This window comes from Lipotes vexillifer, unplaced genomic scaffold (assembly GCF_000442215.2).
Source record: "Lipotes vexillifer unplaced genomic scaffold, Lipotes_vexillifer_v1.1 scaffold228, whole genome shotgun sequence".
Lineage (NCBI taxonomy): Eukaryota > Metazoa > Chordata > Mammalia > Artiodactyla > Lipotidae > Lipotes > Lipotes vexillifer.
Window position 1 is genome coordinate 1,049,092 of NW_006795410.1, and position 19,909 is coordinate 1,069,000.

The 19,909-nt window shown below is 35.9% G+C and overlaps 1 protein-coding gene across 1 annotated transcript in view; it reads right to left on the reverse strand.

Annotated features, from left to right (window-relative positions):
• FGF12 (fibroblast growth factor 12) overlaps nt 1-19,909 on the reverse strand; it is a 258,440-nt gene that overhangs the window by 2,699 nt on the left and 235,832 nt on the right. Inside the window, exon 4 of the mRNA XM_007467805.1 lies at nt 14,571-14,769. Coding sequence (XP_007467867.1) covers nt 14,571-14,769 — 199 coding nt within the window. The remainder of the gene's footprint in view (nt 1-14,570; nt 14,770-19,909) is intronic.

Below are 19,909 nucleotides of genomic sequence, written 5' to 3' on the forward strand. Positions count from 1 at the left end.
TTTTTTTGCAATACGCGGGCCTCTCACTGTTGTGGCCTCTCCTGTTGCGGAGCACAGGCTCCAGACGCGCAGGCTCAGAGGCCATGGCTCACGGGCCCAGCCGCTGCACGGCATGTGGGATCTTCCCGGACTGGGGCACGAACCTGTGTCCCCCTGCATCGGCAGGCGGACTCTCAACCACTGCGCCACCAGGGAAGCCCTAGTTTATAGTTTTTGTATCTGAATTTCTTACTGTTGCAATTTCTTTTTTGTTTCCTTGTATCATAGATTCTACTCAAGACATTTGTTTTTAACTTTTATCTTTTTTTTTGCTATTTCTCACTTACACATAAAATACTTAAGTTATGACAACACAAAATGTTGCCATTATAATTATCATTGCAGATAGCTTTTCAAATAACTTAACCCTGCTGACCATCCTAGTATCAAGTCCCCGTAGAGTTTTCCAAACTGGCATCTAAAATTTTTCAGTATTTCGAAAAGAACAAAACTCACTAGTGTCATGGCAAAATGTGCAACTTGCTCTTCTTCTAGGACAACTCAATCACTAATTTTCCAATATTTCCAATTAAATGGAGTAATAAAATTCCAGGTTTTGAAATATATATCTTATTATATATCATAACTGGAAAATTAAGAGTAATTAAACCAATAGATTCAATTTAATTTCTTGGGTTTTAATGTTCATTGTTATTTACAGACTCTCAGATGCCAGTAATACTACCTAACTTAAGCTGACAAATAAAGGGGTATGAAACTCAATCAAGTTTTAGAATTAAAATGTAATTAAGAGACCATGATCCAATTAGAAAGCAAAGAAAGAAAGACAAAACACTTCTCTTCAGGAATGTAACCTCCTTTGATAGTTGTATTAACACTCCATAACTGTGCTATTCTGTCTGAATGGTACATAATAAAATGATGACACAAAATACAAGAAGAAAACAAGAAGGCATAAGTGTTCTATAAAGTGCATTATAAGCTCAAAACGTAAACCCAAATCACTGTGATGTACACAATCATAACCTCTTAAATAAACCTTTAATCCCGTCGATAAATCTATTTCAGAATTTTCAGTCATTTTATTTATTTATTTTTTATAGGCAAATTGTCTTTTAATGAATTGTACCAACAGATAGAATTTTACATTTAACCCTAACTGGGACTTGGACTTCTTCCCAGGCACTGAATGATCACAGAGAGACTAGATTGTAGTATAGAACATGAACTGGCATTTGATTGTGAAGATTTTCCTGGATGCTGCTGGAGAGTGCCAAAACCTGCCCAAATGGATATTCAAAGCCATTGTAAACTGACCAACTCATTTGATAATTACAATAACCAGGTGAATAAAGTAGGTGAGAAACATAAAAGAAACTAAGCAACTTCCCTAAAGTCAGAGGGTGAGTAGTAGCAGAGCCAGATGGGAGTATAGGATTTCGAGGTCCTAGTCAAAAGTTTTTAATAAAAGCAGAAAAACAGTTCATCAAATAAACAGTATAAATGACTGTCTTATACCAATGTTTAAGTTATTTCTGTATATTAATGTAGATCCAAGTTGGCTTCACCTCTACCAAATATTCCTAATGTCATCCAAAAATGGTAATGAAAACAAATTCGGGATGCCTATTATAAAAATAAATAATTAAATAACAAGTGTTGGCAAGTAGGTGGAGAAACTGGAACCATTGTACATTGCTGGCAGGAATTTTATTTTTTTATTTTTTTTTTTGTTTTTTTTGTTTTTTTTGTTTTTTTTTTTTTTTGTTTTTGTTTTTTTTTGTTGTTGTTTCTACTGTTTTTTTTTTTTTTACATCTTTATTGGGGTATAATTGCTTTACAATGGTGTGTTAGTTTCTGCTTTATAACAGAGTGAGTCAGTTATACATATATATATGTATAACTGGCAGGAATTTTAAATGGACAGCCACTGTGAAAAACAATATGGTGAGTTCCTCAAAAATTCAAGCATAGAATTACCATATGATCCAGAAATTCCACCTCTGGATATACACCCAAGAGAAATAAAAGCAGGGATGTGAACAGGTATTTGTACACCCGTTTTCAAGGAAACATTACTTACAATAGCCAAAAGGTGGAGCACATTTGGTTGGCTGAACAAATGAACAGATACACAAAATGTGTTATATACATACAATGTAATTTTGTTCAACCTTAAAAAAGAACAAAGTCCTGACACAAACATGGATGAACCTTGAGGAACTAAGGCTATGTGAAATAAGCTAGGCACAAAAGGACAAATATTTTATGATTCCATTTATGTGAGATACCTAGAGTAGTCATTAATAGAGACAGAAAGTAGAATGGTGGTTGCTGGACACTGAGGGAAGGGAGGATGGGAGTAAATACTTAATGGGTGCAGCATTTCAGTTGGGGAAGATGTAAAAGTTTTGAGGATGGATGGTGGTAATGGCTGCACAACACAGGAATGTATTTAATGGCACTGAAATGTACTCAATGGCGCTGAAATGTACTCTTTTTTTTTTCTTAATTGGAGTATAATTGTTTCTCCCTTTGGGATTCCAATTAGATAAGTATTATATCTTCTCACTCCTTCTTCTGTATGTCTTGAACTCTGTGATATTTTCTATCTCCTCTGCCCTTTTGTCTACATTCTCAAGAATTTCTGTTTTTTAGATCGCAGTTCTTAATTTTTTTATTGGAGTATAATTGCTTTACAATGTTGTGTTAGTTTCTGCTGTACAATGAACTGAATCAGCTATAAGTATACATATATCATCTTCCTCTTGGACCTTCCCCCCATCCCACCCATCTAGGTCATCACAGAGGACCGAGCTGGTTCCCACTAGCTATCTATTTTACACACGGTAGTGTATTAATGTCAAACCTATTCTCCCAATTTATCCCACTCTCCCCTTCCCCTACTGTGCCCACACATACGTTCTCTATGCTTGCATCTCTATTCCTGCCCTGCAAATAGGTTCACCTGTACCATTTTTCTACATTCCACATATATGTCTTAATGTAAATATTTGTTTTTCTCTTTCTGACTTACTTCACACTGTATGACAGACTCTAGGTCCATCATTGCAGCATTATTTACAATAGCCAGGACATGGAAACAACCTATATGTCCATCAACAGATGAATGGATAAAGAAGATGTGGTACGTATAAACAATGGAATATTACTCAGCCATAAATAGGAACAAAATTGGGTCATTTGTAGAGATGTGGATGGACCAAGAAATGCACTGTTAAATTGGTTAAAATGGTAAATTTTATGTTGTGTATATTTTATACAACATAATTAACAATTATACATAATTAAAAAAAAATCACACACACAGAAACAAACACCCTGAGTGTAAGCTGTAAACAAAGAAGTGACTATTAAAGCCAGAGATGTCCTATTTGCATGGGAAGAGCCAAAAATTCCCCAATAGTCAACAATATTAGTCTTAGGACTGTACTGTGAAAGAGAGAATTGAGATATACTGAGGGTACAGGGTTGGTGAGAGGATAGGAAAATCTGATGAGAACATCCTAGGACTGTGTTACCTACTACAGTATCCATTTTGCCATATGTGATCATTGAGCACTTAAAATGTGGCTGGTCCTAATTCAGATGTGCTAGAAGTATAAAATAAATACTGAATTTCAAAGACCACACAAAAATTAAATATCTCAGTAATAATGCTTCATATTGATTACATATTGAAATGACATTTTGAATATACTGGGTGGAATACATTATTAAAATTTATTTCATATGTTTGTTTTTATTTTTTAAATATGATTACCAGAAAAGTTTAAATTACACATGTAGCTTGTATTATATTTCTATTACACAGTGCTGTCTTAGAAGTTTGCTGTTCTCTGGAAAAGAAGTGTCTTGATTAGAGTCAAAGATATCAATTACTATATGAGGGGGAGGGGAGTTGAGGAAACTTCCTGAACTGACTGGACCTGACCTCCATAGGCAAACTTAGGAGAGACAGAGTATCTTAGATTTCTTGGATGGAATGAACTGGTTCACAAAACATTTATTGGCCCTTTTAGCTTGGCTTAACTATTAATAATATTGTATCATTTTGATTCTATTACTGTCTTTTCATTTCTTTCTTTCCTCAAATTCCAGTTACTCTTTTGCTGACTAATATCCAGAGATGAATTTGTTTCAGCATTGATTTGTTCATTTATTTTATGAACAGGTACAAATTACTTTGTACAAGGCGCTCTGCTAGATTCTGCGGCGACTGCAAGAAATGCTCTCTTGATTCCTGCCCTCAAGGAGCTCAAGGCTAAGAAAGAGAGCACAGGCATTCACACAAATCACAGGGTAGAAAGGGCCATAGCAAAGTTTAATGGAAATGAGTATATAAAATAGTTCTTTGATGTTGATTTAGCCTTGAAGGATGCAGAGGATTTAGAGAAATGGATGAGCTACTAAATAAGAATGAAGGGATGAAGCGCAGGTTGTATAAGAGAAACAGTGACCAGTTGAAGGATGGGGTAAAACTGAGAGGTGGCGAGGGATGAGAGTGACAGGGCCAACTTGAATCAGACCTCCTGAATCCAGGCCAGAAGATTTAAGCCATGATCCTGATACATATCAGCCTTGATTTGTTAGTGAATGAACAGTTAATAATATGTCCATCAAGTATATGAGTGTATAGGGAAAAATGTATTTATTCAATCTCTATCTAGAAAAATGTCTAACTATGTTTACATGACATTCATAGCCAGTCAGGGTAGTCAAGAAAAATCAAACTGAATCTTACTGCATAGATTACATAAGAAATCATTGGCAGCGTTTCAAACTTTTATGAGTTGTTCTGGTGCCTTGCAAACACCGTCTTAATTTCTTAGGAACAAACTTAGCTGGGCGCCATGATGTATGAGACTAGCTGCTTATCTCCTATACAGTTGGCTTTCTGTATCTGTGGGTTCTACATCCTCAGAGTCAACCAACTGCAGGTTGGGAAATATTCAATTAAAAAATTCCAGAAAGTTCCACAAAGCAGAACTTGAATTTGCCCTGCTCTGGCAACTATTTACATAGCATTTACATTGTATTAGGTATTATTAATAATTCAGAGGTGATTTAAAGTATACAGGAGGACGTGTAGGTTATATGCAAATATTATGCCATTTTATATAAGGGACTTGAGCATCTGCAGATTTTAGTATCCACAGGGATTCCTGGAACGAATCCCCTGCAAATACTGAGGGATGACTGTACTCAACATCTAACACATTTCCAATACCATGACTCTGACTGCAATTGAAAAGTGGGGCTCTCTTTGTTAAGCTAACTAACATGTTGAGAATGGTTATCCTTTTGTTTTGGGGGAAGTGCAATTTAGCTTAGCACTTAAGACGACTAAACAAACAACAGATGATAAATCAAGAATTACTAATCCCGCATATGAGACTCCTGTATACTGTACAGTACAAATTAATTGCAATTCTTTTACAGCTACCAATACTAGAATTTGGAGTTCTGGGATTAATTTCCAATCATATACTACTAAGCAATTCTGAGAAACCTTTAAGAAACATTTCCAGGGAACTGTCGAGGTTCTGATCTTCAACAATTGTATAAATTCTATAGCTCCTAAATTGTGCTTCTCAAATTATTGCTGTCCCATACAAGATTAAGTTTTTTTTCTTCCCATTAATAAGTTCCTTATTAGTAATTGCAAAGAACCCTAGTCTCTTGGTTTGCAGTAGTTCAAAGGACTAAAATGGTATTTAAGTAGGGGCTTGTCCATCACTTTCTTTTACTATAAGCTATTATTTCATTAGAAAATAGAGTTTTTAGTCAATGCTTTAGAAGTTTTAAAAAATCCTTGAATATTTTCTTCCCAAGTGCTCTGTTTTATGCATTCTGGGGCACTATAGCTATGAGAGCAAAGTTTGATATTCTAGTTATTTTGATGAGGAGTAATTTCCAAATTGAGAATAAAGTGAAAAAACAAACAAAAAATCCAACTCCCTATCATTCTTGTCCGCCCAGCTCCGCAGACCTGTTTCACAGAAACTCAGATTCAGTGCCACTGCAGATTTAACAACTGGAAACCAATCCAGTGAGGGGAACTTGGGATATAACTCTCTATTTCTCATTCAGGACCTTGTGGGCTCCACTTGTGATACAGGCTTTATTTTCAGTGGGCATGATTTAATGGCCAGCTGTTGGTATGGAACTGGTTTCTAACTGTGTTTCTTTCTGATTTAATTTTATACTATCTTTGCCACAAAGTTTCAATATCCAAATTTCAAGAATGTTCAGTGTCCTGATAATGCAATACTTTCATGATTCACAACGTTGTATCTCTTTCATTTGGCTCTTCTGGATTGTCCTGATCCTATTTCTTGCCCTCTTTCCCCTTTAAAGTATGAAAAAATATACTTGCTCTTTTTTTCAGCCCACAGAATGTTTTTGAGATAAATATTTTTCTTCTTCTAACATATGTGGTATCATAATAGTTTGGGATAAATGGTAAAAAGGAGATAATGCTCTGAAAAGGGAAGTATTGCTGTATGGCTCTTTAGATCTCTTTCTTCAAATCAGTTTTCTATTTTTCCCCTATTCTGATATATGTTTCCGTTTCTTCCTCTTCCCCCCCCTCCTCTTCTGCCTTCTCTTCTTCTTTTTCTTCTGAATGTTTCCTTTTATTCATGTTTTGACTTTTCTTGATTTATAGTATATTGAAGCAGGGGGATTTATCCCAGCTTTCAGAATAAGAATGAGGTAGAGATTTCATGAGAGAATATTCTTCCTCATTTGCAGACACAAGGACAAGCGCGGATTTCTAATAACACAGCCAACGTTATGTATTACCTTAAGACATAGCATCCGCTAGGAATCCCCAGTTCACCGCTTTAATGTGAACGGAACACACTCGTATGATGGACCCTAGTGACTTAGTGACTTGGCGTAGTGAAGGCTGTCATTTTCACAGCTGCCTGAGATGCAGTGGTCCATTTTTCTATAGAAAGCCCTGCAGTCCTGTTATCAAATAAAATGCTACACTTGGTCATAACAAGACCATAAGCTACCAACCTTGTAATAATATATGGTATTTGCTCAACTTATTTTTTTGCTTTACTTTTAAATGCAAGATTGTGCCATTAGAAAAGAAAAGGACCAAATACATATCACTGGGCTTTGAAGTCTTATTAAAAATAAATCCATCCTCTCTTTGTAAGATTAGTTATGGGTCTTTCCAGGGCAAGCTTTCCACTTATTATTTTTCCATTATATTCTTTCACTGGTACCTCTGCTGCAAATGCAGTTATCAGAATAGGCAGACATCCCTTGTCATTATAATAACTCAGATGCCCTGTTTGCAACTTTTAATGTTCAACAATCAGTTTATGTTAGTTATCATAAATTTCTCTTGGAAAACTTAAACTAAAATAATGCCTTTCTTCAAAGTATGAAAAAGTGACATCTCAGGGGTTGCTGTTATTTATAAATCAAACAATAATAAATCAGGTTTCAGGTACCATCCCGGGGTATTCTCCTTCTAAGTAGCCACTGTCCTCTTAATCATAGCTCATATTAACTGAGCACTTGCTAAACATCTGCACTTCATATACAGTAAGTTTATTTTAAATGACCCTAAAAGGTGGATACTTTAATTGACCTCTTTCACAGTTAAGGGAACTGAAGAGCAAAATGGGTAGTTTGTTCATAGTGCACTGACACAGGCAAAATCTGCATTCAAATTCATGTGTGATTAGCTGCAGGGTTCCTGCCCTAAGGGTATAGCCAAATAGTTTAAAGAGTTTGGAGAAAAACAACACTTAATTGCTTGGTCTCAGTCAAAGTCTTGACCCCAAACCTCTAGGGTGCTCAGCAGTTTGTGGAGTCCTACTACACTTTTCTACCCAATTTCCTCTCTCATTCTTCCCAAGTGACTATTCCATACTTCTCTTCCTTCCTCAAACTTTGAAAACTGCCTCAGACCCTCCTCAGGCTCAGGTAATAGGCTTGCCTTCTTTTCTTTTCTCTTCTTGTCTTTTCTTCTCTTTTTCTCCCTCTCCCTTTATCCTTCCCTCCTTTCTTCCCTTCCTTCCTTCCTTTTCATCAATAAACTCCCATGCTTTGTATTTCCCTTAGAAAAGAAATGCAGAAGAGAAAGTTTTCATATTTCCACCACAAAAGTTACCAACCCTCACACATCTGCTCATACATGTTCTGGCTCCCTGCTTGTTAAAGTGCTTGAACTCTTCCTGTTTCTATTTAAATCTAGCCCTCCCCTTGCCATGTATGTCCTTGATCCCATGCCCGCTGGTCAGTGTTATTCAGTGACCCTCTCTCCTATAATACCAATTTTCACTTCTCTCCCATCAGTCTATAAACACGTTGTAACAGTTTTAAACAAATAAACCTCACCATGCAACCACCGTGTTTCTCTCCACCTTGGGCCCCATTTCTCTACCTCCCTTTTATAACAGGACTCCTCAGAAGTGTCATTTAATATTATTTTCTTCTTTTCTTTACCTCCTATTATAACTTGAATCTACTCCAATTAGACTTAGTGCCCACTACGTCACTGAAATCACTCCAGTCAAGTCGCTGTTGAACGTATGTTCCAATCCCAATGGTCATTCTCATTCACCAGCTTGCTGGACGCTCTAGCAGTATTTGCTAACGGTTATAGTTCTTGTCTTAGTTTTGCTTCTTTCTAGCTGAATGGACCTGGGTGAGTTATGTAACCTCTGTTAAACTCAGTTTCCTGATGTTTCAAGTTGGAAATTTTAATCTGCATCCTTCCAAATGTCAGTGACTATCAAATGATACCCCTGTTAAGGAAGAATGTTGAAAATAACAACAAATCATCCAAATGTAAAGTAGTACAACTGCTACTAATGATTACTTTTATATTACTGCTGGATTCTTGTAACTCATTTAAAAATGGAAAATTCTGATAGTTATGGAAGAACTAGGTGTAAATCTTTAAGTGTCAACATTACACTGGAATTGAGAGCTGGAAAACTTGAGTGGAGGGCAGTTGTAGTTGTTGCTGACAGATTCTGTTTTCCAAATGGAGGCAAGTTAACTCCAGTTTCTAATAAAACTCATAAATGACACTTTATAAAGAACCTTCATGCTAGTTGAGACACAGATGTAGAGAACAAACGTATGGACACCAAGGGGGGAAAACCGCGGTGGGTGGGGATGCTGGTGTGATGAATTGGGCGATTGGGATTGACGTGTATACACTGATATGTATAAAATTGATAACTAATAAGAACCTACAGTATAAAAACAAACAAACAAACAAAAACAACTAACACTAAACTTTCTTTGGGTGATTTGTATGGAAATATGTTAATATAAACGTTTCAGACATTACATGAAATTTCTAAAAATCTTATATGTTCTGGTATAATGTTATAAGTCATAATTCTAGTTATTACTTTAAAATGTATATCTCAGAAATAACTAAATTTCCTTGTCAATTGAAAAAAATAAAAATAAAAAATAAAACAAAACAAAAAAAAGAATCTTCATGCTCTATCAGTTTCCATCAAAGAAGAATGAAATATGACTAATATTTTTATTACTACCAACTTAATCAAATTTTCCTTGGCCCTCTGTAATTTCCAAGTGGAAAGGTTAGATTGCTCTGTTAGTTAATGGACCATTAAAGAAATTTAACTGTCTTAATAGCAGATCAGGGAAGGGTGTGGGAAATTAACAGGAAGCAATTTCACATCTTAATTAATGTCACATAGAATCCCTTTTGGAACTGTAGCAGAACTTTATGTGCTGGTTCAGAATGTATTGTCAAAAGGATGCACCCAGTATGCCGTAAATATTTATTATAAAGAGTTAAGAGACATTGTGAACAAAAAGATCTATATCTTCATTTAGAAAGAGATCAGAAGCAGTATTTGTGTGCAAGAGATAGATATAGAAGAAGAATATGTCAGGGAGAGGTAGGAGGGCTTTATTAAAGACTAAATTCAAAGCCAGGAAAAAGCTGCTTTGAATGAGTTAACTGGTTTGGGGAAAGAAGGTGTCACAGGCTGGCAGAGATCCCAAACTCAAAAGGTGGAGAGGGAGATGCTGCTATTATCTTTTCTGTAATAGAAACATTCAAGAACATCAAAAGTATGTTTTTACTCCATCTTTCTGTTTTTGTCTTTTAGTATGCTTCGGTCCAAAAGAGGATTTTGGAAAACAAACCGTCTAGTTCTCTTTCAAGTTAAATGAAATAAAAACATCAAAATAATTTGCCAGGGCTTCCCTGGTGGCGCAGTGGTTGGGGGTCCGCCTGCCAATGCAGGGGACACGGGTTCGTGCCCCGGTCCAGGAAGATCCCACATGCCGCGGAGCGGCTGGGCCTGTGAGCCATGGCCTCTGAGCCTGAGCGTCCGGAGCCTGTGCTCCGCAACGCGAGAGGCCACAACAGTGAGAGGCCCGCATACAAAAAAAAAAAAAAAAAAAATTGCCATTAGTATCTTCCTGATAGGAGTTTTACAAAATCAGGACTCCTGATTTATTCACTTCTTTGGTGTTTTAGTACATAGGTTTTGAAGAGATTATTATTTTCCCTCCAAATTCAATTTTCATTGTCTCTAATACTTTATTCAATACCACGCCTCACAGCCTTTCTCTAGTACATAACACAGTAACACGATGCCCAATTTCCAAGGGAAAATGAAAAAGGCTCTTTGCATTGATCTGGCAGATTTGAGAGATCCAACTTTCTTACAATGCCAATCTTCACATTATTCCTGTGAAATATATGGAATTTATGATCAATTGCATCTCCAGAGATTACCTAGGTTGAAGTAAAAAATTATTTTTGCAAAATTACTTAGCAAATCATTGGTAAAATTTTTATTAGAAGAATTAAACATTTGTTTATCCTTGACTAATGGATTAATATCAAGTTACTCTTTCTTAGTGATCAATGTGGTACAATAGTTGGTATTACCTCCACTAACTCCGCATAGGAATTTACCCAGCACTAAAGTACAACCAACCTAATAGCAGTAGGAAAGGTAATTAAATATATTAATGTGTTTAATATATTTAATTCCATGGTGTCAGAGTGACAATTTACTCTATATTAGATTAGGCTTAGTCCAATATATAGATCATACTAATTTGAATACATTTAAATAATGGCCTATGGCCAGACTGGATCAAAATGGGCACTGAAACACCAAATTCAGTTTAGAACACTGAGTCTCAAACCTGGTTGCCATCAAAATAACTTGGACAATAAAATCAGAATCCTTTGGAGATTTGATCTGAGAATTGGTAGCTTTTAAAACCACTCCAGATGGTTTTGATGCTGACGTTTGGGAACCAATGATCTACATTATATACTCCTGAGACTTCAGTTAGGTTCTATTAGCTTGAAACAACAGTTCTAACAGACAGAAAGGGTAATCTGTAACTGTCCTAAATGTGTGCGAGTGTATGTGCATGTTGTGTTAGTCTTATCTTCCCACTAGAAAATAAACTGGTAGAAACTGGTTAGGTGTTCCTTCAGTCCAAGTTTAATATTTCTGTAGCAATAGCTCGCAATTGATATTTACTAATTTCACTTTGGAAATGTATTTCTCACTCCAGGATTAAGTTCTTGAAGCTTAAATCTTGGAAAGCGCACACATTCTTTTCAGGGGGAAGGAGCTAGATTCTGAATATCCAACCACTTGCAAGAGCTGAACAATGAACTCCTTGAAGGAGGAGTGAGGAGAAAAGGCAGAGCTTGTTTCTTGTTCTTTGTCAGAGAGTATTTGGCTGGTGTATCTGAAGCTAAAGGGGGAGGTCACCATCCAGACAATTAAATCTGGGGGAGTTACTTATTTGTGGTGTGAACAATGCTCTGAATGGACAAAACTGGGAATGGTGAAGCCTGCACTGTTGTCTTAAATTCCAGGGGAGGGTAAATAAAGGTTGATGTGCAATGTACGTGGTAATGGGTTTAAATATCAAGTCCATCCATCTGTCTGAATAGATGCCCTTGCAACCCCTTACTAACACTGCCTATGTTCTAAACAAGGATGGAGGGTGAAGCTGTGAAGGGAAAGGGGCTGGTGGGTTATTATTATCATGCAACCAGTGCATGACTTAAAGATCCTCACACTGATGGAGCTTAATTTTGGTAATCCTGACATTCAAAATGACATCGCCATCAGGACCGGGAAAAAGGCAGAGCTATTTGAAAAACAAAAACAAAATGAGAGTGGCACTCACAGCTGGACACAGCCAAGGTCGCTAACAATTGCAGAGCTGCAGAACCAGCCCTGGACAGCAGGTTTTTAGATTTGGTTTGTGAGACAATAAAACTTTGTATGATTAAACTGCTCTTAACATGGGTTTTGTGTTGTACACAACCAAACCTACTTCTAACATATACAACTAGGAATGTCTGATTTCCTTTTCCCACATTTGTACTGAATTGCAGCAAATATGAAGAATTAAGGCAGCTCTCAAACTCGGAACACGGTAATTGTATACATTTCTCTTAGAAATATGTACATGATCATACAGACCCAAGAAGAAGCTTGATTAGCCAAAATGCAGACAGAAGTCATGATCAGGAGGGTAGGTTACAGGAGTTTCTTCTTTTGGGGGGTCGGCGGGGGAGGGATTTAGTATGAAATGCATTACTCATAAAAGGAATAAACAAAACACAAGGAATTTTTACTTTTCCTTTATACTCTCCTGAATTTTCCAAAAATTGTTAATGAGCATGCACTACTTTTATTACAACAACAAAAAAATCAACTTAAGTGCACAAATAAAAATGGTGCAATAGTTTTAATAGTTTACTCACTCTGCACCTGGAGTGTTTTTGTCTACCTAGTGCCCACCTCTCATCTCAAATGTTCTGAACCTGACCTAGCCCTGAAGGTATGTTTCAGTATCAACTTTCCAATATCTTCCTTTTGGTGGAAGTGCTGGCTCTTTCTATAAATCCCAATATCATTTCAGGCAACATTTAGTCCATCACTTTTTACATTATACTACTGCCATTAGTAAACATACTTCATATCTCCAAGAATATTATAAAGTTTCCTGGAGAATATAGTTCTTCTTTGTTTTTATACTTACCTATGTGTTCATTTGTTCATTCACTTGTTCACTTATTCAATTGACAATGATTATTGGATATCTCTCTATGATATGCCAGGTATTGTACAAGATACAAGGAGATATGAGAAAAATAAAACATTCTGTCATTTAACAAGTGATCTAATTATGGATAAGAAGAGACAGAGTGGTAAATAGGTGAATTTAATACAATGTGATAATTTCTAGAAGAGAGAACAAGATACAATAATAAGGTGACAGAATATTTAATTCTACTTGAAGAAAGTCAGGGAGGCCGTCATAGAAGTATTAACTCTTGAATTAATTCTTTACAAGGACTGATAGGCATTCTCCAGGCACATGAATGGAAATTTTGAGGACAGAAGGGCAAAAAAAAAAAACGTATATAAAGCTCAAAATAGTAAAAATGTATTACAAGTAGTAAAAATGTAGAACAGAAGAAAGTTCTGTTTTGTGTGGTTAAAAGCACAGGGTGTGAGGGGAGGCTTGAGAAAGACTAGGAGCTTTGAATGTCACATTTCCGCCCAGTGCTTTGAACATATTATTGATTTAACAAATGTTTGCTGACTGTTTCAGTCATAGGTAATCTGCAGCAGGCACTGTGTCCCTACACTGGTGGACTTGACCATAACTTATAGATATTTAGGGGACAGTAAGCCTGGCTAAATCACAGGATAGCAATGCACTGCCTCAATTTTCTCATTTCTTTGGATGAGGAAGCTGAACTAACGTCTTAAGTGATTATAATGTGACTTTTAGAGAAGAGTGTTATGTTGGTAAATGTCCACTCCACTGCTGCTTTCTTAGCCTGTATTAAAACGCTTGACTGAATACAGTAAATGTGGTCACCTCAATGGGAGATTCTCATCCTGCTTAGGGAACAAGTTGCCAAAAATGGGTTTCCTCAGCATAAAATTATTTATTCCACTGATCAATTGAAATAAATGAACACTATATTAAATGATCACGGGAGGGGAAGTTACAGGCTCAGTTGAGAGGGATAAAATTTTAAAACTAATATTTATTAGCACAGTAAATTGAATATTATTTTCTTTCCTTAAAAAATACAAATAAAAATTAATACATTATATTATGAGATTTGTTCACAAAGATGTAGAAATTAGGATATAAACATATTTCTAAAAGACTTGTAAAAACTTTAAAGCATTATAATAGTACTATTGGTTTTTTCAAGAGTGTAGCCTGAGAAATTAAATTATTGTGTTCAATAAAGAAGAAAATTACATTCCAAATGGTCACTACCACTATTTTTCTACTTTCAAGAACTTGCTAGCCTCTATATTCAAGCAGTGTTTTCTAAGTGTCAAGTATTTTTAATGGAATTTTATTTTTTGATAGGAAGAGGTACTATTGTGTTTTCTGAATCTTTGTTCTGATCTGTTGCATGACAAACAATCTACTGAGTGAAAGGAAAAGGAGCGGAACTGGCATCAACACACAGGTCAGGGTCTAAAGAAAAGAAGCTTGTCTTGTACCTTCAATAGGTTTTGGTACAAAATGTGATGAGGGCTTGGTTTTCTTCACTCTGTTCCCCTTCATAATTTGACCTTCCTTATTGAGTCCCAGAAACCATGCTCGGCCTGATTCTTGCTGACGGTACAGTGTGGAAGAATAGATCACATAGTAGTTTTCAAACACAGATTCCTTAAATTTGCATTCTGGAGTGAAAACATCCTGCAGAAAAAAAAAAAAAAAAGAAGGAGATACAGAAGAGAGAAAGGATTTAATAATGAATCAGCAAATATTTAAATCCAATGAGCCTGAAATATAGGTCCTCTGTTAAGAAAAAATGAGAAATAATTGCACATAATTTCTATTAGCATTTGGTTTAAAGATTTATCATATAAAATCAAGAAACGAGATTTCCTTTCTAAACAACCTTACTCCATAGAACACAACTGTCAGGCTTGAATCATTTCTTCGGTTAATATCACTCAAGACTGTGCCCATGTCCAAGCTCTGATCTCAGTATAATGTTTTGTAAATTTAAGAAAATAGCCATTGTGCATTTTTGTGGCCCTTAGCATGTAAAATGTAACCCAGGGAATCAAAATATAACACAATCACAGCACACACAGGCTCAGCAGACGTTTTTGAAGGGACTACCCTATATGTTCACAAATCTATGAAATACTCAAAGCTTGTTCCATAAAATCACTAGTATACTACCTCTTTGCTTAACGTCAGTAAATTTCCTGTTAATTTCTTTGAAACTTTTTTTGTTTTTTTACTTAGTAATTAAAATTTCAGGTAAAAGTATCAGGAAAAAGTAGTAGAAAAATTTTACTACTATACTGTATGATCTCCAGTGAAAAATATGAGAGTTTTAGTTCAAGAAGGAACCTTAAAAGTCCTCTACCTCACCTTCACCATTTGATAAGTGAGACAACCAAAAGGTTATATGATTAATACAAAGTAAAACAACAACAGCAAAATTACTGCATCAGTGCCAGAACTCACATTTACTGCTTCACAATCACTGCCTCTCAAGTTCACCTTTTCAGCCTGAGTCTTGTTCAGTGACTTACAATGAGATTTTATAATCAATACAATAAAATCAAATCCTAACATGTCAAATGAACAAAACGTATTTCATGGAAAGAAGAAATTCCTCCCCTTCAAAGAAAAGCAGAAGAAAAACAAATGTGATAGCATCTTCTCAGCTATAAGTAAAGAAGAATCCTACATGTCAAACATATTCACAATAGTCACTGCCGTCTTCACTAAGTGCTAGAAGAATCTCTTCCTTGTAACCCTTTCAATGAAAGACCCCAGTGATTTAATGCAGTTACACCTGGGGTTAAGTTATTGAGGAGTATGTGGGACTAAAGCTGTTGAAACCATGTCCTTGGAGGTGATTCTTGCAGACTAATCCCCTGGTTTCATTTCCAGGGAGCTACGGTGATGCATCTGTGGGGACGGATGAAGGTCTTCAGGGATAAAGAAACTGCTGAAAGGACTCTGTTGATTTTAAATGGTTCAAAAGTTATAGACCCAAAAAAATGAGACAAAAAATATGGGACGGGAGATGGAAAGGTGGTTGTACCCATTAAAATAATAATAATAATAGTAATAATAATATTTCAATAATAATAATTATACTGATAATAAAAATATGTCACAGAATACTCTCAGTTTTAAGTAAACTTAGTGGCTTAAGAACCAAAGAAACAATTGACTATGTGGTACCATTTCACATCTGCTATGATGGCCATATCAAAAAAGATGGACAATAAAAAGTGTTGCTGAGGGTTTAGAGAAACTACAATCCTCATAACTAGCTGGTAAAAATGTAAATAATGCAGCAGCTGTGGGACAGAGTTTGGCAATTCCACAAAAGGTTAAACATACAGTTACCATATGATCTAGCAATTCTACTTCCAGGTACGTACATATGAGAATTGAAAATATATCTCCACGTGTGAACTTGTACACAAATATTCATATCAGCATTATTCATAATGTGGAAACAATTCAAACATCTATCAATGGATGAACAAATGTGATATATCCATACAATGAAATATTATTTAGCTATTAAAAAGGATGGAGTACTGATTCATGTGACAACACAGATGAACCTCAAAAACATTATGCTAAGTGGAAGAAGCCAGATACAAAAGGTCACATGTTGCATGATCCAATGTATATGAAATATCCAGAATAGGCAAATCCAGAGACAAAACATAGATTAGTGGTTGCCAAGGGCTGAGGAGATGGGTAAATGGGAAGTGATGGCTTTTTTGGAGAGACGAAAGTGTCCTGGGATTAGACTGCACAACTATATGAACAAAACCATTGAAGCATATAGTGTAAAAACATGAATTTTATGGTATGTGAATTATTTCTCAATAAAAAATGAGGAATCAGATAAATGAAGTAACTAGAGAAAGTAAGGGGAAAAAATGAAACTACTGCATACTCCTCGTCTGGCAACACAAAAATCCTAAATTATGGTCCTGTGTGCTGAACAATGGGCTCTCCTATGACCTTGTCTCAATATTATTAGGACAGAGTTTAACCATTGCCAAGTATAGGAATCAAAGTGATTCTGATTAAATTTATAAGATAACCTAAAAGTTCTGGTTTCCTTCTAGGACTAGGTTAAAAAGATCTGAAAAAGCTAAAATTTAGCACAGATTTTACTAGTTATACTTTTTAAAACAAACTAATCCAAATAATCTCAAAGCTTTTGTTTCTAGGTCTAGTTCAATATTAATGAACTCTAGATGTTAAGGGACTCTTCAAAGTTCAATGAATAAATTCTACATATAAGACTTCAGACCTCATAATAGAAGGTGGGAGAAATATATGGGGCAAGGAATTGTGTGTATAAATACATCTTATCATACGTGTAATACCTATTTACTTATAAGTATACCTCACAGAAATATGAAAATTTGTAGATAGAAAGCTGCTTACTGCCCTTATTTAACAAAGTAACAGAAGCCCTTGATAGTTAAATAATTGTTTTGTGAGTCATAGTATATTAGAGGCAGATCCAGACCCTGGGCTAGAACCCTGGCCCCTGGCTGCTGGTTCAGTACTTTTTCCAATGCAACACAATGCTTCCTTACTACTTAACCAAGCCTAATTTTGGTACCAAGCTGTTGATTGGAGGCAAGCTATCATCACAACCATGCCCACCAGGTATAATTACTATGCTGTCTTTTATACATATGAAAATAATATTTTTATTTAATAAATAGTGAACTCGTAGGTTTCCATTTAGCTTCACAATTGTTTAAAGTCTGCTCCTAGAAGAGCGAAAGTCCAGAAAATTGGGCAGGGACTGAAGTCCTGGGAGCACAAGCCTGGAATAGCATTAGGTAAGGACTGAGCCTTGAAATTCTGAGCTGGCGAATGGGGATCCCAGATATAGCATCCAGGTGATAATCAGATATAAAAAGTCAAGTGAAGTATCCCATTAATATGTTAAAGGGACTATGCAGAGTCAGAATTCAGAAATTAGGAAATTGATAATACCCGGCCAGGGAAAAACACTTCAGGAGGAAAAAAAATGGCAAAAGCTTAGTGCAGGCACTTGTGTGGGGCACGGCCAACTTCCTAGAAATGGGGAGGAAAACCTTAAGAACACTGAGCCAGCTTGGACAGTCATTCTAAGTGCAACCTTTACAATATGTTCACAATTTCAGTATAAAGTTGGGCATCAAAGAATTTACAATATACTTGCTATTATCACTCTATTTGTGTAATGAGAAATCAGGAGTCCTCTACTTGGAGTAGAAAAATCAGGGTTTTGCTTCTGGATCCATACATAATAGCTGTGTGACTTTAGGAAAGTGGTTAAACTTCTTTGAATTTCATATTTTCAACTGCAAATTAAGTTATTTTAAGGAAAATAAGAGGATGGATATGAAAGCATGCTGTAAGCTTATAGAAGTTTTACAAAAACTCCAATGCATTATTATTAAGTTTTTTCTTATAGCAAGAAAAATACAATCAATCATGTAACTAGACATTTAATTCTGTATTTTTGTCATAGATGATTATATCTGCTCCAGCATCCAGGACCTTATGCCATAAGTTAAGCTTTATCCTACATAGATTGTTCCTACTATAGCTAAAACAACATATACACATATATTTTTTAAAATCTTTGGCAAAAACTTGGGCAATCACATATATTCAGAAGAGGTTCTGAGGTTATAAAAATTATGTTCAGAATGATAATAACTCTAAAGTGTAATGGAGATAGGCAGCCTTTGAGACAAGGTGACAAAATCCTAGACTATCTCAATCCAGGACATATAATGAAAGCAGAGTAAATAACTAGTATAAGGAGGGTTCTTTTTCCTTTTGTAAAACTAACTAGTAGTCATGTTGCATCTCATGAATAGTATTTACTTATATCTATAATCCTGAGTGCTCAGTTCCATGTAGGTACATAGCAAGGCTTACAGAATAAATGTTTGTTGATGAAACAGAAACACACCCACATGCACATCATGTGTGTAAGTATGTGAAATGCTAGGTTTATTTTTCACATTTATTACTCTAAAATCTTTCCAAATCTTTAATTTGTTCAACTTAAACTGACCTTAATTTCAGCAGAATATGAATATGACCTTTGATAGTGTTTTGAAATTACTTTTGAGCACTCACTTTTTTAGCAGCATTTGCACAACTTGTTGTTGTTCTAGCATTGTACAAGTCATTATATGACCAATTCTTCTCACATTCCAAATGCCTATTCACCCTAGCCTTGTCTTGGAAAGTTGGATCACCCACCCATTTCATTCCAGATGATGAGTGAATAATGGAACACGACTTAAGCTCAGGACCAGCACTCAGGACCCTTTTCAATCTCTCCCCATCCCTCTGATTCTAATCTACTCTCTCCAGAATTCTTCTCGCTGATTCCCAACTTCATAGCTTCATACTCTACCTTGATCCCTCTTCCGTATTTCTTCCTGTTCTTCTCTCTGCACTTAGACCACTGATAACCTACTCAGGTTCTGGATTCTCCCATCAGTCTTAGGCTCCGTCACTGCACAAGATGAGACACTTCGTTCTTAGCCAGCCTCTAACTGTGACAGTCTTGGCCCATCCCACCCCTATTTGAATGGCATTCTCCTTTAGATATAAGTATCACGAGGAATAAGGAGACAGAAATTTAGGGAATTTGATGGCTGTATGGATAAAATGTTATATTTCCTTCATGGTTGACTATCACTGCCAACAGTGTTTTCATCACATACTAATTCCTCGACATGCTCACACCTCTTAACCCTCAAATTGTACTTTGTTCAACTGTCCTCTCTAATTCTCTATCCAATAAAATAATGGCAAA